Consider the following 26,222-nt stretch of genomic DNA (forward strand, 5'->3'; position numbering starts at 1 on the left):
ATTCTGTCAGTCTACAAATTTAATGCTTTTCCCAGTATGGGAGTACAGTGGTAGCATCACAGAGATGAGTTTCACAGAAAGCAGTTCTGTCTGACAGCAATTACTCCCCATTGGTGGTCCCTTGAAAGAAATTTCCTGTGTTATATTTTGGTGTGAATATTTGCTTATCAAGTTGATTTCTAGCTCGGATGATTCTGTCACGGTGTTCGCTTCGTAAAACACTTCTCTGTAGCCTGGGCACATCTCTTAATCCTACACTAGATCAAACTATCCATGTAGTCCAGTATAATATCTCCATGACTAAGGCATAAAAAAGCCCCAAACAAGCACATCTTGTTCTCATGACTGTGTCTAATTCTAAAGTCCAGCACTCCCCCAGGGCCCTAAAATAGAAATATCTGGTTCCCAAGTGAGTCTGCAGGTCTCAGCTGCTTTTTTAAAAGCTTCATGGTCATTTTTTATTTTTAATCTTTCAAAATCAGTAGTTAGCTTATTTTTCTCAAGAAAGCTTTTTATAGTCACCTTTTGTAAAGAGCACTGTGTGCAGTTTCAAGGTTCCCCCATTCTGAAACCGAGCAGGCAGTTTGGAGAAGTAGTAGCTGTCAAGATAAAAGGTAACCTTCAAGGCCTGACGACTTCCTTCGACGTGGTAGACGACATGAGTATCTGGAGAAATAAAGATGAAACACTTGCTGATTTACCACAGCAGAAGAATTGTGAAATCATTGCTATTTGAGTTTGTTAAATTATCTAATGACATATCACATCACCATAACGTGAATAAGGGAGAGTCTTTTATGGAGAGAATGCAGGCTCTGAAATCTTATACTTAAAAGATCATAGTGTGACCTAGTATGATGTTTGATCCAAATACAGTAAATATGGTTAATAATTAGAATCCCATGTTGTTTCATGGCATTTCATATCCAGTAGACATGAAGAGAGTGATCTGGCAGGGTAAGACACTGGACACTGAAAAGCTGGGAATTCACCACAGCGAGCATGGTGCTAATTCTCTGTCACATCTCCTCCCCCTGCCCAGAATCACACAGATGAGGCACAATGGCACGGGCCACAGCTACACAGCACAGAACATGCACCACCATTCCATCGTGTCAGTCCTGCTTTAGGGGCTGTGTGCTTCCAAGGGAAGCTGAAGGAATACAGCAGTGCTTCAGAGAAGCTGCCCAGTGCTCTCCCGGTGTGACATGGTCTCTTAGATTTACAATCATAGAGGATATTAGTCCATAGAACATACCAAAAAAAAAAAGTGCCTCAAAGAAACAGGGAATACTCACTTGCTACAAGACTTTCATCCAGCTGCTTGAAAAAAAAGGCAACTTTGTCTAGTTCAGCCAGAGTAACCTGGATGTCTTCCAGCATGGTGCGCTCCTCCTTCTGTAGGGCAAGGCAACAGACACAAATAGGCTATTATCTGCCAGAAGATGAGTGACAGGAAGGTACTATTGTTAGGGGCATGGTTTGGTTCAGGACACTTAAAGTAGAGTGCAGAGCCTTCCATTAGCTCCATCCCAGCTAGAAAATTACCAACAGCTTTTTAACTCTGTGATACAACTATAACCACCCTTTGCTAAGACGTCATTTGATGTGATTCACAGAGTCGAGAGGGTTAAAAACAGAGTAAGTTTGAAAGGATCTCTTTCTCCAAACTTCACAAACGTAAAGAACAGCTTAGCAGTTCCTGCAAAATAAATACTGATACCTTCTATGCAATGCTAACAAATAGCAGTTACACACATAGATAGTTAGGACTGTATTTTATAAAAAATCTCCACACTCAATCTACAATGTCTACAAAGAGGAAAAAAACCTCCCTTCTCTATAATATTAGAGCTACTTGTCTGTCTTATGCGTCTCTTTTCTTAGCATTTTTTAGAGTTTCAGCAGCTGATCTCCTGTAGCTGGGGCTCATCTGTTCATTAGGTGCAAATTAACCATGCATGCACGGCTCCTCTCCTTAGACCTGGTGCCTCAAGCCCCAGCACCACAGACTTCTCACCACAGAGAGAGACTGAACTCTGTTTGGCTGAACTCCTGCAATACTCAGAACTTCTTCACCCGTTTGGGAGATGCGTGTCCTCACCAGGGGATGGCAGAGGACACTCATGCTATCAACAGCTGGGCACTAAAAGCTCTCTAAATGCAGTAGTATTATTCCAAATATGAAGGCTGACTGTTTTCTATAGTGTTCTAGTGTGACAATGGGTCCAGCATTTGTGCAGAGATGAATATGCCTAGATAAGGAATAAGGCACTTGGCTGTCAGCTGTGGAAATCTCCAGAGTTTGCAGTAGTGAGAGTCTGAATATGCTGCTGGAATGCAGATAAGAGGTACAACAGCTCTGGCTGTGCTGAGTGGCAGAGAATCACACACAAGCAGACTCAAGGATACCACAATTCTTATTCTTACCACAGTGGGGGAGAGAAGAGACTGGTAGTTCAGTAAAACTCCAGTGGCTGCTATCTGTTCCAGCCATTTTCTGCTAGCATCTCTGCTGCTCTCTTCATACTCCCCATTGTTGTTGTAACGATAGTTGAGAGCAGCCAGTAACTGCTCCGAAAAGGTGCAAACAGCAGCCACAAGAGACTGACAGAAGATGGAATCACGTCTCAGTTGTAGCTCAGTATCTGTCAGAGAAGGGGAGAGAAGCATAAAGAAGTTATGAATACACACATCTTCCTTCTCACTGCCAACAAAGTAGTTTATATGTGTGTGTGCGCGTGTGCGCGCACATAATGTTTGGCTTCTGCTGTAGCTTTGCAATGACTTCACAGATAACCTCTCCTTGCTGTGTGACCTGGATGGATAGATAAAGACAGCACAGCTGGCACATGCACATGTTGCGAAATTTTCTAGTTCAATTGACTGTTCATTACTCCCTCTGCATGCTCCTTCTGACTGGAAAGAAACTAACTATTGGAAAGTAACTAACTCCTTAGTTACAGCCATATCTGGATTGATTCCCTTCTTTTTACACTTACAGGATCAAGAGAATTATTGAAAGAAGGTCCCCACCATTACTTCTCTCCTGGGCTATTAGAGATTAATCTTCCCCCATCCATCTGTATTTTGTGGGCTTCCCATATGCCTAATGCATTAACTGGGCCCATCCATATGGTACCAATTGGTTTGTTTCTTGGGAGAATTTCCCCCATGTTAATTTTGCTTCCTGTGTGCCTGCCAGGCAGCCACATGCTGGTCAAATCAATCTTGTCATGCTTCAGGGGACTGCAGGCCAGAGAGGCACATGAATAAGTAACAAGTTACTTCCCAGGCACCCCCAGCCCCTCCAGCACGTTCTGCAGTGCTGCAGCAGCCTCTCATTGGCAAGGCACTGCTCCCAAGGGAAAGAAGCTGAAGACATCACTCAGAGGCTTCGAAGGTCTGGATTATTTTTATAAGCACTGAACACAATAGACTGACTAACACACTCCAGGCCCTGAGCCATATTCTCAGCTTAAGGGCAATGACCCTTCTTTCCAGCGGATGTTCATGGAAACGCTGCAGGAGATGGGGCATCCATAGAGAGACACTTTGGGAGACATTTTATCTGCTATCAAAACCCAGCCTTTATGGTCAGTAGACTGGCACACAGCATGGATTGGACAGACTCACAGACCAGCCCTGGCAGAGGCTGAGAGATAAGTTAGAGACATACAAATCTCTGATCTTCGTTCTATGAAGATTTGAGAATCAAGTGTGGCACCAGTTTCCAGTTACATATTATGTTGTTTTCAAACAAAAGGACTCCAAGTAAGTGCTACAATTACAAGAAGACTGTGCCCAGGTTCCTTGTAAAGACCTGTCCCTTGCTCTGCAAGTACGTTTAGCATGTGGTAACAGGTTCCTGATGTCTCCAGCGTATTTGGGTTCTCCTTGCACATGTAAGGTCTCCAGTGTATTTGGGTTCTCCTTGCACATGTATTTCATCAACAGATGAAAATACATGTAATTTCAGTATGCCTGCTCAGTTTGGAATGATGACAGAGTCCACGGGCTCAAAAAAGTTGTGCAATAGATCTAATTTTTGCTGCATGTTCTCACCACAGCAGGAAGAGTAAAGGGAAGGAGGGTTCTCTTCCATCTGAGAAGGAGGACTGTACAAAGGAAAAAATGAAGACAGAAAAACCCCGTCTTAGGGAATTCTTGGGTATGTTTTTTTTTTTGGTTAAAAAACACAGTCTTAGGGACTTCTTGGGTAAGTTGTTTTGTAAAAAATGAAAACCCCTTACCTGTGCATTTTAACAAGGCCAAAAGAAGCTGATTCTTCCCATCTAAAACAGTGAAGAAAAGAAATGCTGTAGTCAACATTATACCATGGTACATGTGATTGCAGCTGGTTAACAGTTTCCTAATTCCCCCCAAATGCCTGGCACCTGCATGGCCACCTCTATTTACTCTGATAGCCCCGTGCACAGACATGTTCATGACTGAAAAAAACTGTAGCAAAGAATTTTACTGGCTACACGATCCGTTAACTACCATAAATTACTGGAAACAAATTGCATTTGCAGATGAAACCCTAAGGAGGTGATTACTATCCAGTGCTTCACACTGATCTGTAAACATCAGCTTCATCTCCTGTTTCAGTTCAACCAGACTGCAGTGGTTTAGGATGTTGTAATATTTGATTAGCATTCACTTCATAGTTTGGAATATACCAAACATCTCTCTCTTCAATTTCTATAAGGGTTTAAAAAGCACAGGAAGATAGATCAGTCTGACATCAATCTGAGTGGGCTGATGAAATAAAGTAAGGGGGGGAAAGTTCTCTGGAATTGCTGCACAGGTGCCATTTTACCATAAAGCACCAGGACTCTGCAAACCATAATCTGCTGTACCTGGTCCTCTCTAGAGCCTGGGACAGCCTTATTACAAAATGAGTTAAAATTATGAAATCAACTGCTAGATTTGATTAAGATCTCTTCTCCCTGAAGCTAGTAACAAACATTTCCTTATTTACAGACCTTCCACATGTTTCTGTATGATGTCAACAAGGCTCTTGATGCGCAGTGGAAGGTTCCATGGATCTTCCTGAATGCTGGCTTGAATATTATTCCGGCACCTAACTGTGGTTTCTTCCTTCTGTTTAAATTCTAGAAAACATGGAATGTGTCAGCCATTTAAGAAATGCCACATAACTAAGAATGGCTTAGGAGTTAGAATGTGAATACAGATGAAAGCAGATAAGCAGTACCAATGGCAGAGAATTCAAAAGATCCTTAAATAGAACTAACAGAGAGGGCAAAAACCCATGGTCCCATTATCAGCAGTCTCCCTGCACTGCTTTCAGGACTGTGGGCCCGGCTGACACGCACAGTGCAGGGGGCTCTGCCCCACTCACTAGACAAAGAACCCCTGCTTCCTCTGCCTTTAATGACCTGCAGGCAGCTGTACTGGGTAGGTCCAGAGAATAAGATCAACTTTCTGGCTGCAACTGTCACATCCCGTTGTACGATGAGAAGAATGCTTTTGCCTAATGAAAGCTAACTATTAATTACAGAGTCGAAAATTTATTCTCCATGACTTAGCTATGTATTTAAGCCAAACACCTCATTTTTTGCGATGAAGTGCATAAGCAAACAGAGAACAAAAAAAAAATTATGCCAAATAACTGATCCTGGACAGGACCAGAAGAGCATTCCAGGCCCATCCATCACAAAAAGGTGGCTATGGTAGCTATTAAATAGACACTGTGGTCCAAGATTCCATCTGAGTGTAGGCAGGGCTTGTCTGTTCCTCAGTATGATCAGTTAAATAAAGACTCAGCATTATTAATCTACTTTTAATAAATGAGATTCTGTTTAAGCAAAGTAAAAGAAACATCTGTTATTTTTTCACTTCATTCCAACAGTGAATGGAAAGGCTAACAGATGCTCCTCAAGTCTACACAAATGTGAATGTGTTCATAGAGATGAGTACATATACCAGAACTTCACAGGAGTTATTTCTGGAGTCAAAGAAAAAAAAAAAAGTAGGAAAATATCTCTAGTTCTAGAGTTTGCCACCGTAACTAAAAACTAGAGCCTGCAAGAGGTTGGAGCTCTCACCTCCTGCAGCACCTGAGCTACAGCAGGAATAGTAGGGAATATTTCAGCTTTCAAGTGGGAAAGGAAATGCAGCAAATATTTCAAAAATAAAATCCTGTGTATTTCAGGCAGAAAAGAAACATCCTGAGCCCTAAAAGACCATCAAGACCAAAGTCATCACACTCCCTGAGGAAAAAGAAAATATGGTATCATCTTTTTGCTCTCTATGGGAATTAGTTTTCAAAATAAGTGTTATGTGAGGATGAATTTACTCTGGCAATCATCCATCTGAAGAAAAGCAGAGCAAATCATTAAGCAAACTGAGGTAGAACATTTGGTGCCTTGTATGTTCAGTAGTCAATGCCTCATCAGCTTATCACAGCACTCCTTCACCTTGAATCTGACTATCCTTACTTTTTTGTACCCTTCCAAATACGTTCACAGCAAAGCGGGAATTTGGAAACTTGTGAAAGGGCTGCGAGAATTGAGCAGCATGTGACAAAAGAGGCTTCTGTGTGTTTCAGAAGGATTGCCCATAAAAATTACTTTTTGGAGATTCAATAATTTCAGTGGTCAGACATGGTATGTGCCTAATGCACGACTGGGTAGACTGCAGAGTTAAGGATCTCTGTGTGGCCATAGCACATATGCTTTCATGTTAAGCTCTGAAGTCTTGGAAATCACATTATTAAACAGTCAATCTATTTCTTTACCTTGCAAACTGTGGTCCATGGGAAAGTGCTTGGTTTCCTCAAAGGCCTTATTTATTCCTGGTCCTTTCAGAAGTGCATTGATTGCATCAACCTACAATTGGAACATTATCAATCAGTGTCAGTAAGACTTGCAGAAGAAAATCTGAACAAAACTCCTGTTGGAAACTGCCACAGCCCTTACACTATTTGTATTTTGGAATGACTGACACATAGCAGTCAGACTTTGTAGCCATGAATTGGCCTCAAGAGCCATTTAATTTAATATTAACATTTAACAACAGCATTTTGCACAATGATGATCTATGTGCTGATGAGGTAAGAGAATAGCCAACAATTCTCTGTGGTTACACATTATAAACACATCTGCACGCTAAACTTGTGAGAACCTCATGAAATCTGCAAATGTGATCAATTTTCATCAAATTACTTGAAGTTTGTCCTTTTTTTTATGAGAGCTTTTTTTCCCTTAGTCTTAAGCCTTAGGTAGGGCAAGTCGGCCTTGCTTAAATCACAAGGCAACTTTAATAACACAGATAAATGTGATTCATCAAACTGTCCTGTAATATACTTGCTTACTGTATACCCCAAAATCCTGATAGTATGCGTTCCTCAAAATATTATTTCATAACACAATTTAGTACTTAAAATTTCTTGATTACCATTGATAAAGAGAAAGCAATTCTGTGTAAGAATAATGCTTTACATACCTGGTTAAAAAGGTGTTCCAGACAGCCATGAAGTTTGTCTTGCTTGTCTAAGGGTATTCTCATATCATTGGGAAGCTCATCTCCTAATGCAGGAGAAATGAAAAGCTTTGAATTTACAAACATGATCTATGATGAGGCATGGGCACATCTTCACACTGGTGTGAAGTAAATAATGATTGCTGTTTTATCTCCAATTCTTAGGCCAAAATACTCATTATTTTCATATTACGCAAGTGTCCAATAACTAAAGAAACTTACCCCTGCCTAATACCTCTCCCATGTTCCAAATTTACTGTGGTTTATTAGAAAGAGGCAAATCTGTATCTTTATGTTCTTGTGATTAGTTTTGAAGAGACCACCGGTGCAAATTAAATATACAAGCACTTATAACCAGCAAAGACTTCTGAGCACTGCTGAACGGCCAGGCACAAGAAGGATGCCTGTGACCTGTGCACACACTCACCTGATCCCATCTCATCACTGCCCAGGTAAGAGCTGTTGCTCCGCACGCTGGTGTAGGACAGCACAGAGTCCCGGTTACTGTTACACTCACTGCAAAGGAGAGCACAGAGGGCACTGAACAAAGGCTGTCCCCACACCCAGGCACCCACACTGCTGTTCGGCTTCATTAGCACTGTCTCCCCAAACCTAGCTCTGTGAAACTGAAATGACTGAAATTAATGACATGTACAACAGCCATTAAACAAGGACTGGAGCTGGGCTGCCCAAGGATGCCTTCTTCTATTTGCAGTTAACACGGAATGCTTAATACATCATCCTGCTTCTGTAAATAATGAAAACAGACATCTCCACTAAGCGTTTGCTACCAATTCTATAGTGTTCTAGTGTGACAATGGGTCCAGCATTTGTGCAGAGATGAATATGCCTAGATAAGGAATAAGGCACTTGGCTGTCAGCTGTGGAAATCCCCAGAGTTTGCAGTAGTGAGAGTCTGAATATGCTGCTGGAATGCAGGTAAGAGGTACAACAGCTCCGGCTGTGCTGAGTGGCAGAGATTCACACAGGAATATTAATACTTATGGCAACTACTCTGCAATACAAATCCTTATGAATTACACCTCCAAAATGATCACAGAAAAAAGCCTTGTTGGCTATTGCAAACAAGATACTTTCTTATCTACAATTTGCTTGAGTTTGTAGCTAATCAATGTTCTTTTAAATCAAAACCCATAAAAACACATTCCCCCTCAAGTAACTGCTATCTGTAATATATGCTTAATTGTCTGCCTCTGTGTAATATGGATAAGACAGAATAATGTTTCTCAAACATTTCTCAAACAAATGTGTGGAATTCTGGAACAAGTGACAAGCCCAGAGAGACTGTTTGTGCTGACCCTTTGCTACCCAGAATAAATTAGCCTCAATTACAGAAGTTTAAACTACCGGGAAACCCTATTAACAGGGAAAGAAATAAAGCACATTTCCCTCAGAATGCTCCAAAGCACATGTGCTGATTGAAATCTCGCACAACACAGATGCCCCAGATCTCAGCACTGCAAGTACTCATTCTATTCCTTTACTGACTTCATATTTGCTGTCCTCTGAGGCGATCAATATTCAACCAGACAAGACCCCAAGCAACCAATCTTACTGGCCCTGTCCTGAGCAAGGGACTGGACTGTGCAAAATCCAGAGACCCCTTCCAACACAAACTGTTCCCCTTCTGGAGTCCTGCATCAGTGGCACCTATTGCTACTGGTACAAGTGCCCAACAACAGCAAGTGAAGCATCAGGACTGCAGCAGGAACATTCCAGAGACAGGTCATTCATTCATGAGAACATTCCAGAGACAGGTCATTCATTCAGAGCTGGAATCCTCCCAGCTCTATGGTCTTACTAGAAATGTAAAAATGGCCTATTAAGGACGTTAAATTGCAGCGATCAGACATGGCCACAATTTGTTACCCCACCTATTCTGAACCTGTCTCCAAATGTTTCCCCCTAAAATAAGAGAGAATTGGGAATGAGATTTCCTTTGGTAGCAAATATTCCTGGAGAGCTAGAAGTCAATCACGTCCCAAAAAGATTTTGAGGCACCTGAATAAACATTTCTGTTTGTGGTTTCAAAGGGCCATTAAAATAAAAACTCAATGTCCATTTCTGTTTCTCCATGTCTTAGACTTCCAGGAAAACTGGCTGCAGAACCAAGTGTTAATAACAGCTATTATAAGACCAAGTAGTCTGAGAATTCCACTGGACTTCTGTAGTTTCTGGCTACAAGACACAGAAAGTGACACTAGACCTAATTATTTAATTTTATTCACTTTTCCAGATGCCTTAGTATTATGGCATTATTTTGGGGGAACTATTTTTGCTGTGTATGTCTCCAGGGCAATAAATATAATGAATACATCAGTGAAGTGAATACTCTACTAAGTGAATACTACATAACTGACTGACTGGAAAACAACCTATTTGTCGAATCCATACTGTAATGAGAACTTTGAAACACAGTACTAGTAAGGTACAAGTGGCACAATCTTCAGACTGACCTGTAGGAGTCTCTGAAACTCATTGTGTCATGTCCAGAGTCTTCTTGGTCCTCCTCAGAAACTTTGAAACAGACCTTCTTGATTCCACCATGCTCAGCTTTGTCAGGATCACTTTCTTCCGTTCCCAGGGAAGGTGAGGATGTGTCCTCAGTAGATGGTGGCTCACAGGCACCACCTTCTGTAGGTTCTGTTATGGTGGACAAAAGTCTGCAGAAGCACAACACAGAGCTCTCAGTCCCACAAATGAACTGTCACAACTAAGGCTAAATGCAGCTATGCGTAATCAGAGCTACCTTTGTAAGCACTTTACATAGACTACTACTCAACATCTGATCTGAACATGCTCTCCCTTTGAGGCCATTCTCCCTTGTTCTGTCACTCCAGGCCCTTCTAAAGAGTCTCTCTTCATCTTTCTTCCAGGCTCCCATTAGGTATTGGAAGACTGCAAGTAGGTCACCCCAAAGTCTCTTCTCCAGCCTAAGAATCCCAATTCTCTCAGCCTTTTCCCATAGCAGAGCTACTCTGTCCCTCTGATCATCTCCATGGCCTCCTCTGGATTATCTCCCACATCCTTCCTGAGCTGGGCACCCCAGAGCTGGAAGTAGCTCTGCAGGTAGGGTCTCACCTGAGCAGGGCAAAGGGGCAGATCCCCCCAGCTTCACCCGCTGCCCACACTGTGGGGCTGAGCCCAGGACACAGATGGCCCAGGACTGAACGATGCTGTCAGTGCACACTGATGGCTTATGTCCAGCCTCTCAGCCACCAGCACTGCCAAGTCCTTCTTGGCACATCTGCTTTCAGTCCCTTTATTCTCCAGCCTGTCCTGACTTGGTGCAGCTCCTCGCACTTGGTCTTGTTAAACCTCAGGAGATTCCCATGAATCCCAGTTACCAGAAGGTCCTGTTTCCAAAGGTACTCTACTTCTGTAAGGTGTATCATAATCACTGTAACCATGGTGGCCTGACAGTCCTCACTTTCTTCCTCCAAGGCACTGGATTTCTCCTCCTCAGCTCACTGGCTCTATCCAGCAGCCACCACCCTTCTGTATACATGTTGAAACCAAGGGTCCATGTGCTTTCCACTTAGGTGAAGTTTTGGTCATGTGCTATTTTTGGCAGGGATACAGTTAATTTTTTTTCCATTGGCTGTATGTTGTGGATTTGTGCTGAGCACAAAGCTGATAATACAGAGATGGTCTTGTAAGTGCTGAGCTAACACAAAACCAAGGCCTTTTCTGCCCCTCGTAGAGCCACACTGGGGAGGGGACTGGGATGTGTGGGAAGACTGGGAAGAGACACAGCCAGGACAGGTGACCCCAGCTGACCCAAGGGGTATTCCAGATTGTGTGACACCATGCTCAGCATATAAAGTGGGTGGAAAAGGAGGAAAGAAGGGCTATTTGGAGTGATGGTGTTTGTCTTTCCAAGTCACCACTGCACAGGATGGGACCCTACTCTCCTGAAGGTGGCTGAACACCTGCCTGCCCACGGGAAGCAGTGAATGAATCCCTGGTTTTGCTTTGTTTGCATGCACCTTTTGCTTCAGCTGTTGAACTGTCTTCATTTCAACCCTTATTTCTGCCTTAAGACAGACAAAATCTCAAAGGCTCTTGACAACACATAGATTCTTATTTTGGAATATACAGTAAGCAAAACAGTGGCATCAAATTCAGATAGACTTTTAGAAGCAAAAGACAGTAATACAAACACTAGTGGATCTGCCCAGGAGTAGAAACAAACAGCGGCAGGTCTGAAGAGGCAGACAGCTGGGGCTGACAACACAATGTGCTTTTGGAGATTACTGCCTCAATATTATAAGGATTTCTTTCCCCAGTTCATATAGGATTTTGTACTCACTTATTTATCTGAATGACATACTGCTTCATTTCCTTCACCGCAATGTCTAGTTTGTTAAAAAGATGCAAGTAGGAGTCCTGCATCTCCCAATCTTCCTGTTTCAGCAGAAAACTGAGTCCCCTTTCTTCCCAAATTGTTCCTCCATTCTGCTGGCCAAAGCTACCATCAAGATCTCCATCTTCTGGGGCTGGACATCTCCAAGATGGTGCAGCCATAGTGGTGATGCAATGTTGAGTATATGAGACTGGATTTAAGGTACCTACTAAACATTAAAGGATCTAGTTAGTAGGCTCTCACAACTTTCTCCACTCCATCCTAGTGATGATCATTTAGGATAAGTGGAGTTCTGACAGGAAAAACTAAAATTTCACTGAACTGTTTTATATAATGACATTATATGACAAAATCATTCTGGAAAAATACCCAGAGAAGTTGGGCTTTTTTTCCTGTCATGCTAACAAGATATTTTGAATTTACTGCAATTCAGAAACTGGCTAGATTATGGAAGTAAAGATCTATGTTCACATGTATACTCATACAGAAAACTTAGAAGCTCTCTAAAAGCATTTGTTGAGAAGTTAATGAATTTGGTTTCTCAGGAATCAGTCTATGCTATTATTCAAGCTCTACAGACATTTACACTTACACACACACATACATATAAAGGAGTAGGATTCTGTCCTTACAGAAGATAAATTAAGTATTTTTCATTTAGAATTGCTGACAGTTTTGGTGCAGCACTTTGCTACCTACCTTAGCTTATATTAAAAATCCTACTGCCCAAGCAAGCAGGGGTCCTTTACAAACCTCAATTTGAATAGTCAATGCCATTGCTCAGAAAGTTGGTTAGTCTATAGTTCCCTCTTCCAAACATTCCTGCACTCTGACCGTCACAAGGCAATGAATCAGAAGCATATTAAGTCAGATCATGATTAAAAAAAATGCTGGATATAAATAACCAGACTGTAGGAGAAATGCTGCACAGCAGCAATTTATCAGATAACAAGATCCCCTGACACAGTAGAGACTTTCAACTCCACTGCATGGAATTTACTTAGTAATGAGAGTAGAAAGCAGCACTACAATGTGATTGACTTCAGTTTTCCCCCTGAATGAAGCACTAGCACTGCCATCAGCCCCTGGTCACTTTTGGTCAGCAAGTCACCTCTACTAAGGGCAACAGCACCCTGGCCACGTAACAACCATGAGATCATGCCCAAACAGTTCATCTAGCAAAAAAATGGCACCTGAAGCTCCTCTATGCTTGAAGCCATTACTTCTTCACAACACAAGAAGGTTGCCATTTAACTATAAATTTTAACAAGAAAGGGTACTGGCAAGACTATGTTTCCTTGGAACTTGTATTTGACCTTGCTGAGCAGTGGAAACAACTAGCCTTTTAAACAGATGAAATCAGTATGATTGGAAGTTAATTATCACCTTGCTCTGGATCAAGACCAATAATAGAAGGTTTCCGTCCAATGCGAATACTGAACGATCTCCCTGCTGAGGTAGTGCTTTTGGGGTATGACACCTCCATGAGGTTAATATGGCAGTTGGTGGGGCAGAAATCCAGGCTGTTGAGGGAATGAGGTTCCATAACAGCTTGTTTGAAGGCTGGGCTCACCTTTGTTTTCAATTCATCTGCAAACTGGGAGAAATAAAGTAGGTGTGTGCTACTGCACCTTCAAAAAAATTTGAAGCAATACAGACAATTCTTTTCTCTTCCTGCCGCCTACTCCAGAAATCCAGGAATTCAGATTTCTGCTGCAGCTGGAATAACACATTTTAAAAAAGCTCATAAAACAACAAAGGAAAGCAGTTAGCTATACCTCCTAGCACTCTCTTTTCAAGCAGCTCAGGTAACTGCACAAAAAAAGCACATGCTCTTTGTTTGTTTACATCATGATACACTGTAGTTACATTCATGTTAAATAAGACATTCATCAATCCATTCTGATATTTATTCATTAATACAGTGGAAATTAATCTGCAATAATATGTCTTAACTCACAGCTCTGACAAGCAGAAAGGAGTGATTTACAGACAAGGTATTTTCACTCAAAACTTGCAATTTCAATAACTTGCAGAACTGTTCTCATGCTTCCAGGATACCCACCTCAGAAACAGTTTGGATTCATTAATAAAGAATACTAAGACCCACTTAACACAATGAAGTATTGTTTCAAGACTTCACCAATAACTAGTACTGTTGTACCTCTTGGTAGCTTGTGAGCCTCCTGCTAATGCTTTCCAGCTTAGTGTCACAGATTTGCCGGAATTCATACTGGGGCATGGTGGCCACAGCACTGCTTAGGGATATGAGCCTTTCGCAGTTCCTTACGAAATGACTGTCCTCTGTGGCAAAGGCCTCTAAAATCTAAACAAAAAGACAGGATGTCAATGGCATGAGTCCTGGCAGGGAGGGAAAATACAGTTCTCTTCCACTCAGTGAGAGGTAAAGTCCCATGGTTGAATAAAGCTGCCTCCAGAACAAGCTGCCTTTATTACTGCTTGAGAACCACTAATGTGTCTAATAGTCAGAGTCATCTACCATTCCTTAAAAATGTTTAGAATCAAGGAAGTGGATCCAAATATCCACTGCCCAAGTTACCTGCTCTAGCATGCTTCCATGGGACATAACAACAACGTTACTGGGATGTGACAAACTGTCACTATTAGCTCGTTTTTGTCAGAGATGACCAAGCCACTCAGCAGTCTCTGCTGCTTTCCAGTAGCAGCAGTTCTACCCAATTCCTGTAGCAACCCATCCAGCTTCTCAGGTGGGAAAAAGTTGCTTGATTTTCTTGCAAGGTAAAGCAAATTCCTGCCTGAAAAGATTGATCTTAAATATCAGCTGAGTGTATGCTACCAGGTAGATAAAAGCAAGAATTCTACAGCTGAGGGCTCCCCTCAATCTCCTCAACAGCTGAAGTCCTGGAAGTACTTGCTGATTACTCATACCAAACAAGCTATTGTAACTCATTCTAATGAATAAAACTCTAAGCAGGGCTGAGAAGACCAATGTGAACCTCAACTGAAGTGCCAAGCCCACAGAGGCCTATAATGAGCTATATTATTGGTTTCCCATTCTGTTTAGGCAAAAGCTGACCATGTGTGGTTTTCCGTACCTTCGCGGTGAGAATGAAGCAACCTTTTGGTTCCACAATTTTCTCCAGGACAAAGGATTTGATCCCTGCACTGCTAACATATTCATATACCACCCCGTGCTCCAGGTGGGTGTTATCCACAGTGAGGCTGATGAGCGGGGTTTCTTCTCCAATGACCAGCGGAGAAATTACAGTCTGTGGTGTCTGGGCTGGAACCAAAGTAAGTCATTAGACACATCTGGCAGCACATGTGAACAGAGGCCTGCCCAGACAAGAGAAACCTGCTGAGAAGAATATTGAATGCAGAGACACATTGGCTCAAAGAATGTCTTGAGCTAAGTGCTGCTGGAGACTGAGAGAATATTCTTAGGAAGACACTCGCTGTTGGCCATTAATGGAGACAGTGACAAAATTTTAGATAATACACATGCTCCAATCCCCATTCTGATGTTCTTCCATGTATGCGTGCACATATCCACGCTCAGGACACTACTTCTAGTTCTGTTCACGGATCCTAGCAGAAGCTTATAAGGGAAGGGAAATATGTAATCTCTGAGTCCTGTTGTCTGCAGCAACTCTCTGGAAGACTGACGTGTGAGGCAGGGACATGGTGAGGAGAAAACATTTTTTAGACAAAGCAGTTCTACTGTCACTAGAGACCAGATTCAAGTTCCAGTCAAACTGAGATTTGCCAGGGAGCTGCTCACACACTTCTACCACGGCACAGCTCCAGCTGTTCCACTGCTGGAACACTCTGTGACAGTGAAATTACCAGCATCACCAGACCTTACATGGGATCCACACACACGTGCATCTGTTCCCAGAGAAGTTGCCAATGGCATTCAGAGAGTCCTGTCTCAGTCCTTTGGATTAAATTTTGCTTTAGTAGTCTCCCTTAACATCTACTTTTCTGAATAAGCCCTCAACATGAAAGTAGACCTGTTTTTTGAGCTATGCTTTCAAAAGTTGGAGGAAATTCACCCATACCTTTTCCTGAAACAGTGGCAACATGCCTTGAAGACTTACTCCAGATCAGAGTAATTTAACATCCTAATTTTTAATCAAAAATAACAGAAAATGTGGATTATTTTAGGTGGAGTTACTTGCAGATGTCCCCTCTCCATCAGCTACTGCTCATAAATGCATGGTTTGCAGGGGCTACCAAAAAGATTCTAAAAATGCTGACTATCTTCATTCCCATAACTGGCTGTCTTGTAGAGAACAGAGAGTCAAAGGTGCATGATTTCTATGTGCATCTCAATTTTTTCTTCCCCTGAATAAACTGCAGCAAAGAAATATGTCCTCTGGCAGACCTCATTCAATTACAAAGCTTTGCTAAGACAAGAGATATTCTACAATAATAATTATACCTTATATTTCTACTGTGGTTTTCCTTCTGAAAGCCCATGAATTGTCCCTAGGTTTTCTTCCCCCATGAGAACTTTTACCTGATTCCTGTTGGCTGCTTTGAAGGGGCTCCAGTTCTGCATGTCCTTCTAGTGCAGAGTTGTCTCTGCTGGAGCCCAGGCGACTGCCATTCAAACATGCAGGGGATGCTGCTTGCTGAACTCTGTCCTCTTCAGCATCTTCATGTGTTCTGTACACCCACTGGTACAACCCCTTTCAAGAGACATAGGCTTCAGCTAGGACCTCAAAATGCCCAATCTCCAAATATTTGGACTATAGAGGTGAATCTAGCCATCAATTCTGTGTCTTCTAAGTAGGCTGAAATACCAACATTACCCCAGGTTTTCTCTGAACTTCAGAGAACATAAAATATAGATCAATAGCTGGGTAAACTTCCATGGTTAGTAACAGTTAATAATTTTCAGTACTGTATGCATGAAATGGCTTTCATATTATTTGTAGGTGTTTTGCAACTATGGGAAAATGGAATCAGCCCCCCTCAGTGATAGCAGGACCCTGGCATAACAGCAAACCAGTCAAAACAAACATGTAGACATTCTTTTTCTGACTATTTAGTGAGCATAAAAACACAGGAACAGAGGAGGGCAGAAGAAAGGTGGGAATTAATGTACTTCCTTTGAGGCTGTGTGTTCATACCAGTGCTTCCTGCTGCCTGATCCTATAGGCTGTGAAGTGCTCCAGAACTTCCTTGTAATTTCCATGTGTTGCATTATTCCCATTAACTTTCAAAATACACTGCCCTGGATGAAGGCCTACGGCTGCAGCCTCAGAACCTGAAAATTAACAGGAGAGAAGTTAAACAGAAATGCCATCTGCCTATGGATGAGAATACTGGAAAGTTTGCAGAAGCTTTCCGGTTAGAAAAAGTAAGAAGAGCTGGGTCAGTCCTGTCATGCCTTTGCTACTATTCAGAGAGCTTTGTTGTGTAAGGATAACATCATGTGTCTATCCTTCATGTTTTCAGCAGTGCTGGCAAAAACAGCCATCTCCTAGGTCTAAATGTATTCATGCTAGAAATTTCCATTTCTGTGGGAAATTGTTTGGGATTCTTATATGGGTCTCTTTTAGCCTTATGGTTACATTAGCTATGGTCTTGTTTAAGTACAAACTGTTGTATTTTTTCCAGCCTCTTGCACCTGGAAGACAGAACACTTGCATGTTACACAATTTGCTACACAAAAAGACTACGATGTCAAACGTAACTATTCTTTTCCAGGCAAAATCCGGAAAAAGAACAATGTTCCTAGCTGCAACTTCCAGCTTGCACTCCAAACAGTGAAAAAGTGGTTGCAGGTGCTGCTATAAAATGGTGTAATAAATGTGTGTCCCTGGGAACACCATCTGTGGGTGCTGCCAAACTAACTGCACTCAGCTGGAGATACTCATTTGTTCTGAAGGAAGGAACTGGTGTATGTCTAAAAGGTTGTATTTTCTGCATCTGCTTAACATGAAGGTTAAAGCTGTGCTTTGCTTGTAGCTAAAGGCAAATATGCCAGGCACAGAAGTAGAAAATATCTCTGTCAAATTGTATTTTCTCCTTTTAAAAAGATCAAGGTGAGCCTTTTGCCTCTTATACTGGCAATTTGTAGCAATATATCCTGTGTAAGGGAGAAGTAGTCTCCAAGTATTATGTCATACTTTGTGATGTCCAGATTGTGTTACAGCTTGTCTACCAACCTGCTGATCCTACAACACCTTCAGAACCCAGACCCAAATTGTGGATGACTACAGGTAAAAACATTGAGGAAGCCACAGACAGCATGACCCTTCAACTTTTTCTCAACCATCTCAGTTTTACGGGCTTTTTTTCCCCTGTGGCTGTTAAGCTTTACCTTAGTAGCTTCAGAAGAAACAAGGGAAGGGTCACTAAGCAAGTCCATTTCTAGCTTGCAAGAGCTAAAGTGAAAGTGCCTTCTAAAGAGTCCATGGTACTGTGCATTGCAGCATTCAAATTTCTTCCACTGTGGAATTAAACTATTCCTTGTATTGTGTTGATGGGATTAGAGACCCAACACTCAGTTCAAAAGAATGATACCATTTGTCTTAGAATCTATTTAGGTGATAAGCAGTTTGAGGCAGAAAATCTCTTTTGAGGCAGGATATCTGTTCTATGGTTATGTGAATGTGATTCTTGTCTGTTACAGGTTCCTGTCACTATGGTCACTAAATGTATCAGGATTTGTACAGAACAAGCCAGACAATGAAACCTGGATGTATCTTTGTTGAAATATATATATACACACACACAAATACCCACACTTTATATACACACGTCTATCTATTCAGCTGTACTCCCAGCTTAACTGTATCACAGAGTTTCTACTTACCTCTCCCTACTGCGTGAACGTATGGTGGTGCTGCTCCCCGGATCTGAAAGCAAAGCGCTCCAGGACAATCTGGGATTTTAATAATCCTGAAGGTAAATAATGGAGAAGAGAAAGCATTGTTTTCATTTAGGCTGCCAGAGCTCTGGGCAGTTCCTAACAGCATCTTTCCTTAGCATTCACAAGTGGGTTTGGATGAAAGCAAGCATCCACAGCGTTTACAAATAAATAACAAATAAACAGACCTGAAGAAATATACTCCATCTTCAATCTCCAAGGCAGATATGAGATTCTATTTGTTAATTAAAATTTGGCACTTCTTAATTTATTACATCTTTAAGTGAATAAACATTTGACAGAGACTTTCTAAGGCATTTATATTCACTTCCATTTCTGTGCAAACTTCAGTGCAGCTGTGCTGACCTATACCAGCAGAGGATTTTTTCCCACTAAAAAAATTTAAAAAAACAAAACAGACTGGACAAGACATTCTGGACTAGAATTCAGCAACAAATGTTCACTGAGATTTTCAGTTCTATGGATTACAGACGCTAACAATACACAAGACACTAACAGAGCCAACTCTCATTATAAGAAACAATAATAGACTGAAAAACTGTAAGGGCTGATATTAGTAGTCTCATCAAAAAATAAGCCAAGCTTCAATGAGTGGAAATTGTTTTCCCATGCACATAATAGAGTATGAGAATCTTCACACCTGAGAAAGAAAGTCAATCCTTGCAATTCAACTTTGTTTGTAGACAAGGAAACCAAAAGTCATCTGTAGTATAAAGAGAACACAGGCCTACCTCTCCTAGCAGCCCAAGAGTCATCACTAAAAACAAGCCGTGACACTTGTACCTCTCATTTCTGTCATGCTTTCCTATTGAGTGGCTTCTGCACAGCAAAGTGTTTACACAGGTTTCACTACAACTCTAGAAGTACTACTTAGTAACTGACATTTCTCAATAATCTTTTCTCTCTGGCCATTTTGGCACTTACTCCTTTGCTTTGGTGGCTACCAGAAGCCTAAGTGGCCTTCGTGAGCAGAAGGACTGGGATAAGATTGTTTCCACTTCAGCAAATGGGCGTAGGAATACTAAATCCTCATTGATGGAATATATCTTTCTTCCTGCTTGCAGGCCAGCCATCTGCAAAGGGAACAAACACCACAGAGCACTTTGGATCACTGGCAGCAACACTGAAAGCTCAGGCTCCAATGTTCAACTGTTCCCTACTTATGGACATTTCTTGGATTACTTTCACAGGGAATACCCTATAAGTAGTGTTGGTTCATCAAGTCACTTGTCACTCCCCCTTAAAGTTTTCTGCACTTACAGAAGAAAAAGATATTTCGCCAGTATCTTTAGAAATATGTCACTCTACAGATGTACCTTAGTTTGCAATGGATATATCTTACTACTTTTCTGCTACAAATTTTAAACGGACTATTAAAATAGGAGACTATAAAAAAACAAGGGGTGGGGGGACACAATTGAAAGCTAGGGTCCCATGACAGAGTTGCTGTGATACCCAGTGAGACACAGAAGTTTGACCTCCCAAACCCTGGGCACAGGAGCTGTGGGCAGTTTTCAGCCATCAGCCTTGCAAAACCAACCTATAGCCAGTCAGCAAATGTAACCTGGTTTGAAGTGGTGATAAGAACTGTCTCTGCTTTAAGTGAAGTACTAGCTCTTCATTAGCTTAAAAAGCCATTAGATTTTGACTTCAATCCCTAGGTTTTGCACCCAACTTTAGTTATTTGGCAATGGTCACAGATGCAATGACAAGACTGAGATGCCCTACTGTGCCCACTGGACAATAGCCTCAAACATACCCCTTGATGATCTCTACCAGTTAAAATGTAACATAGCAACATTTGGACTAGGTATTAGGTATCAAGGAAACAGTAAAAAAATTATTAAACCTTCCAGATTATAATTGCTTTATATAATTTCAAGGTTCAGCAGTTGAGGTTCCTCCTAAATGTGGCAAACCCTTTTCTATTCTGCCTGGAATCCACTGACAAGTTTCTTGACTTGAAAAAGGAGGTCCACACAGTACTAGTCTCACAGAGACTCTGGCTCAGGAAGATGCAGATTTAGTTCTTTGATGGACCAGTATTATTAGATCAAATTCAAAAGACGGGCTCATGGTCAAAGACTATCTTGAAAGATCAAGAAAAAGATTCCTTAGAAAATGGTGTGCTGCCATTTTCCTCAAACACAATAGATCTGTAGGCTATTCCCCAAGCTTCCAGCCAAAAAAAGGGCAGAGGATTATCTGGCAGGAAATGGTTCAAAGCACAGGTTTAGATTAATAACATTTTTGGTCAACCTGTGTTGATTTTGAGCACTAGATAAAGCACAAGTTTGGTTTCTTTGGTGACCAAAAATGAAACGAGAATCAGGAATACTGAAATAATTTCATTCTAACACCCAACTTCAGTTCAGAATTCCTTCCCATGTGACATTTTCAATTTGCTAAAACCAATCCATCCACTTCAGCTATTTCCATTAAGCAAGTAATCCAGGAGTTATTTGTAGTCCAAGGAGTAACCAAAAAATTTTAATGCTGACATTCAAAAATTCTGTAATAGTTAATTAAAAGTTAATTAATAGTTAATTAAAAGTCCAGGACTTTTAATTAGAAGCTCTGTCTTGTGTGCAAATGTGAAACCCTTGACAAGTCATTTAGTCCTCTCTTATCTTCAGCAATGTAGCTGTGCCTTATTTTGGTAAATGGAAGATGACATTCTGTCCTTCACATAAGAATTCTGCAGGGCTAAATGGGTGATTAAGAAATACTCAGATCCTAGGACATTTGGGCCATCTATGTGCTTCAAAGAAACAAAGCAAATATATTCTGTAGAACTCCTAAAAAATACCATAGAGAGAAATGACTGCATGCTTTTTAAGGGAAAACACATATCTAAAAATACAGCTTCCATTGAAATAAACCTGTTTCCCCATTAAACATCTTTGCTATCCCAAAAGAATGTTACTTTCCTTCCCTCCTTAAATGAAAGTTGCTAAGGAACCTGAGGTAAGCTGTCATCACACAGATACTGCTCTCATCCTACCACTTACCAATAATTCAAGTCCCCCAGTAATGCCAAAACACTTATCAATTTACAGAAACAGCTTATTACCAGGAATTGTAGAAGACAGCCCTCTTCTATTAGCTGCCTTTAAAGGAAACAGATTTTAAAAGGATGGTTTGTAACTTTTCTAAGTATTGAAACATTCTTAGATACCAAAATAAGAATGTGAAGTCCTACCTCGGCAGAAGACTCTCGTCGAACTGACTTCACCACAATTGTTTTGTTCTTTTCTTCTATGTCAAATCCATAGTCATCTTCTTCTGGTAAAATCTTAAACAGAGCACAATATTTACACAAATTTATGCCTCATAAATATGGAGTTCACAGAAAAGGTGAAGACTGGAGATGAGAAATTAGACTTTTCACTACAAGCCACAATTGATCTGGACTTCTGTTTTAAGATGGAAAGTGACTACCAGATCATTTGGTCTGATTGCCTACAAAACATGATCCATAAAATTTAATCTTAGTCATTTCTGCATAGATCACTTAATATATATTAAAGTAGATTTTCCAGAGTTGCTCAGGTATGATCTGCAGTCTTTAAGAATTGAAAAATCTATTCCCACCCTTGAGAGTTTTTTCCAATGGTTAATCAACTATTCTTTTAGAAACTGCATTTGATTTTAACTCCTAGCCCTTCATCCTTCAACAGATCTTTCACTTCTGGATTACGGAATTCATCATTATTCAGTATTTTCCATTGGTGAATGTACTACAGATTGAGTGCAGTTTATTTGTTTATTTTTCAGAATACATCCCACCTACCTGATAATGAATGATCTGAGTGCTTCTCAGCTATCAGTTTCACACAAAATGCAGATCTCAGGCCCACCTTTTATAGATCTAACTACACACTACATAGTTCTAGAGCATAATGGCAGTCTGATGGCTAAAATTCTATCTAATGATAGGACAATTGCTGACATCCATAAGACAGGCACATAGGCTTTGTGTAAGGGAAAAAACACCAACTCCATACCTTGTGCTCAGTTTGCACCTTACATGGTAGACAGAAGTCTTCCTAATTCTTGCTCCTGAATTTCTGCTTCCTCTTGTTTGCACTGAGGTCATACAGACCCACCTTATACATATTCTTTAAAATCATATCAATCGTGACAAATACACATTTCATTCATCCTTTTCTAGTAGTTTATTAACAACAGTAAAAAGCTTAATAACTCACTTCCTATTACTGAAAAATAAACAGAGCCTAGCTACTGGCAAATGGACAAGTGGAAAATCTAACTGATAAATATCTTGCATTTGAGTAAACATTATGTATTTAAGAATCATCTGATAAAACAGAACTGATTTAAGAGGAAAAATAAAGCTACTCAATCTAGCATGCCATGGAGGAAAACAAATTACTCAGAACTGTTTCCTTGCTTCTGATGATTTTTGCACTATTATAAATACTGTCGTTTTTCCTTTAAAGTCAATTACATCAGATTATAAAGGTCTTTTAATAGGAAATCACCTAGAAAAAAAAATCCAAGAACCAGAATAGTTCTGTCCTGCAGGACCCATACAGTCAAGTTAAAATAGTGCATAGCAAAATTTCTGGGGAAAAATCCTTATCAGGTGATGTTCACATTAGAGGATGCACAAGAAAGTAAAAGGACTAGAAATTAAGTTTGTCAAATTTGGCTATTTTTAAGTATTTTCAGAAACAATGCTAGTAGTGCTTGTTCAACAAAGGACTTTGGAAAATCAGCTAAATTGCTGGTTAGATTTTTTAATGTTGCAAGTGGAATGAGTTTCAGCCCAACACAACATGCAATTTATCACTTCATATTTGAGATTAAATGGAAAATTTCTGGACTACCTCTCCTCTCCAATTTGCACTTTACATTTGAAGGGAGTATTCAGGTTCTTCTGCTGAATTTTAAAAGCATTTGTGAAATAGACATTTAAAAACCTGGAGGCTTTGATATGCCTAACTTCAGCTGCCATATTTCTTACCAGAAGATTCTTTCCCAGGATGTTTTCCACAAGCTTGAAGTCATTACGCAATTGTTTGCTCTTGGAACTGGTGCCCTCCATCTCCTCATCAGCATAAAAGCGGAAATACAAGGATTCATCCTTAAATTCACTTTTCTCCAGGACTGAAAATTAGATATATGAAATATATATGCATTTACATGGAGAAAAAAAGAGAGAAACAGATGAGAAAGTTAAAGGAAATTCTAAATATTTCCCCCATCTTTGCAAAACACAGACCTTGATGCATCTCTATCAGCCAGTTCCTCAGCTCTGTATTTTTAAGCTAATTCTGTGTTTTAGGACAAGAATTTTCCTGACAGTGCATAGTAGCTCATAACATGATGTGACCTCCCTGGCATGCAGAACTTACATAAAATGCTAAAGAACCTCTTGGAAGGAAGATGCTACTCAAGCCTCATGCTCCTTTCCCACATCCAAATGAATATTAAAAAACTATAAAAGGAGCAAGGATGGGTAAAGGGGCAGTTTAAAACGTAAAGTGTTCACACAGACTAAGGCTCAACTTTAAAAAAATAATTGAGAGAGAAACGAGATCTACAAAATTCTAGAAGGCATGAAAATGTTCTTTACCAGTTTTTCAAATACGAGACCTGGGGCCTTCAAATAAAAGCAGCAAGTGATGAGCAACTCCTACATTCAACATGTACTTATGCAAAGGTCTTCCTTGACAAAGAACGTAATAAATGCCATAAGTTTGCACGGGCTCAGAACAGACCAATTTCTTTAAAAAAGGCCCCAACTATTCTTACATTGTTATTAACTACTATGAAAGGTCTCTTAATTATTTACAATAATCTGCTCTCAGAAACACTATTTAAATGAGCAAATGTTACTATGACTCAAACTGAATGTTTCATTTGACGAACTATGTTTACTCTTAGGGCTTGTATGTTCTATTTCATATTGATACAGATGTGATTTGTTTACTTCCCCTGTTTGAGGATGGATGATGTCTAACTTGGCAATTTGGCACTTCAGATTTGGATGCCTCAGCACTGAGGACTGTGTTTGTTATCCAAGAGGCAAGAATTAGCCAATTTTACTTAACAGCTGATATTTTTTGGTGATATTTCAGGACAGCATTTGGCTTGTGCATTGCTCACATGGCTCTGGAAGAGATGCAGTGAAAAAACATGCTCCTTCTAGCTTGTCTAATCCCTTCAGTGCTTCCCATAACTATCAGCAAGCGGCTTCCCTTGGGAAGGCACCAGGCTTAGCCATGTATGAGCTTGAGGACTGTGTTCTAGAAGGACTTGCAGTAAGGCCTGCAAATTGTGTATACAGCATGTATGACACAGCCCAAAATAGCTAATCTGACCGAAGTAAGAGCTCATTTCATTTGCTGGGAAAAGCAAAATTGATTCATTACCATGATGCATGAAGCCGTTATTGCAGAGTCCCACACCCAGTGCGACAGCTTCCTCCCGAGTCTGACAGTCTCCCTAGAAACAAGAGAATAATGTTACACCTCAGACCATTTTCTAAGACAAATTGTTCCCCCTTCCCCAGCTCATGGCTTGCAGCTCTGAAATTAGCAGGATGATCCGTGTAGGGAACAATAGCAAGCCATTAAAACAGGTATCCCATTGCCCAAACATTTTCATTCCTCCAGACAGCATCTCTCCCTCCTACAGCAGCCAGGGGATCAAGGACCAGCACTGGGGAAAAATACCATATTACCTCAATGTAAAGACATTTTATTTGAAATCAGAATGTTTGACTTCAGGACCCATTCGTCACAGACAATAAAACTCCTCCTTTGAAGCTGAGAGATCCTGTCCATATTCAGCTCAAGGGAGAAAAGGCTAAGTATGTGAACTCCAAAGGTCAGACAGGTTAAAACTACAGTTTGCATATATAGCAGATTACAAAGGCTTCTGTTTCTCACTACCTGAAGCCTTGAGCATAGTCATTCAAAACAGGTACCAAGGGTGACTTGCAAATTTACAGACTTCCCTGAAAGAGCAGCCTTAAGCTTTATATCTACAAGTCAGTTAAATACAAGAAATGCCTAGTTTTCTCAATATATCTGCTAATTTGCAGCCACAAGGGAAGACTTGACAAACATGGTTGTACTTTTTAGGCAGACAAGTAAGTTTCAAATAGTGCTGCTAAAAATCAGAAGGCTCCAGTGGTCTTACAAAGATTGTTAACACTGGTCCCTTGATGCGAGATGAGCAAAGGGACATGGGGAATCTGGTGTCTGCTATCTCAGTGAGAGCAGCTGCTCAGCTCATTCCATCAGGGAGGGCACCTGCTGCTTTGGCAACAGGAGCAATTTCAGTGTATTACTTTCAGTCCTATTAAACAAGAAGCTGTATCCTACACCAGTATTACACCTTTTTTGCCCTCTATCTGAAGAACTAGATACCCGAAACCTTTCACAGCAGCTGCAGGCTAGGGTACTGACT

The 26,222-nt window shown here is 40.8% G+C and overlaps 1 protein-coding gene across 2 annotated transcripts in view; it reads right to left on the reverse strand.

Moving 5' to 3' along the window:
- Positions 1 to 26,222, reverse strand: part of PREX1 (phosphatidylinositol-3,4,5-trisphosphate dependent Rac exchange factor 1) — a 113,562-nt gene that overhangs the window by 6,648 nt on the left and 80,692 nt on the right. Inside the window, exons 15-34 of one of the 2 annotated variants that reach the window (XM_059480682.1) lie at positions 25,181 to 25,253; positions 23,770 to 23,912; positions 21,982 to 22,074; positions 19,704 to 19,852; positions 18,705 to 18,790; positions 17,014 to 17,150; positions 16,398 to 16,569; positions 14,971 to 15,158; positions 14,058 to 14,219; positions 13,280 to 13,490; positions 11,840 to 12,098; positions 9,984 to 10,190; positions 7,934 to 8,022; positions 7,471 to 7,553; positions 6,764 to 6,854; positions 4,989 to 5,117; positions 4,254 to 4,295; positions 2,431 to 2,648; positions 1,299 to 1,398; positions 523 to 666 (exon numbers count right to left, since the gene is read on the reverse strand). In XM_059480682.1, the coding sequence (XP_059336665.1) occupies positions 523 to 666; positions 1,299 to 1,398; positions 2,431 to 2,648; positions 4,254 to 4,295; positions 4,989 to 5,117; positions 6,764 to 6,854; positions 7,471 to 7,553; positions 7,934 to 8,022; positions 9,984 to 10,190; positions 11,840 to 12,098; positions 13,280 to 13,490; positions 14,058 to 14,219; positions 14,971 to 15,158; positions 16,398 to 16,569; positions 17,014 to 17,150; positions 18,705 to 18,790; positions 19,704 to 19,852; positions 21,982 to 22,074; positions 23,770 to 23,912; positions 25,181 to 25,253 (2,776 nt within the window). Of the gene's footprint in view, positions 1 to 522; positions 667 to 1,298; positions 1,399 to 2,430; positions 2,649 to 4,253; positions 4,296 to 4,988; positions 5,118 to 6,763; positions 6,855 to 7,470; positions 7,554 to 7,933; positions 8,023 to 9,983; positions 10,191 to 11,839; positions 12,102 to 13,279; positions 13,491 to 14,057; positions 14,220 to 14,970; positions 15,159 to 16,397; positions 16,570 to 17,013; positions 17,151 to 18,704; positions 18,791 to 19,703; positions 19,853 to 21,981; positions 22,075 to 23,769; positions 23,913 to 25,180; positions 25,254 to 26,222 lie in introns of both variants that reach the window. The other variant, XM_059480681.1, reaches the window with a different exon arrangement.

Source organism: Ammospiza nelsoni, chromosome 12 (genome assembly GCF_027579445.1).
Source record: "Ammospiza nelsoni isolate bAmmNel1 chromosome 12, bAmmNel1.pri, whole genome shotgun sequence".
Taxonomy (NCBI): Eukaryota; Metazoa; Chordata; class Aves; order Passeriformes; family Passerellidae; genus Ammospiza; species Ammospiza nelsoni.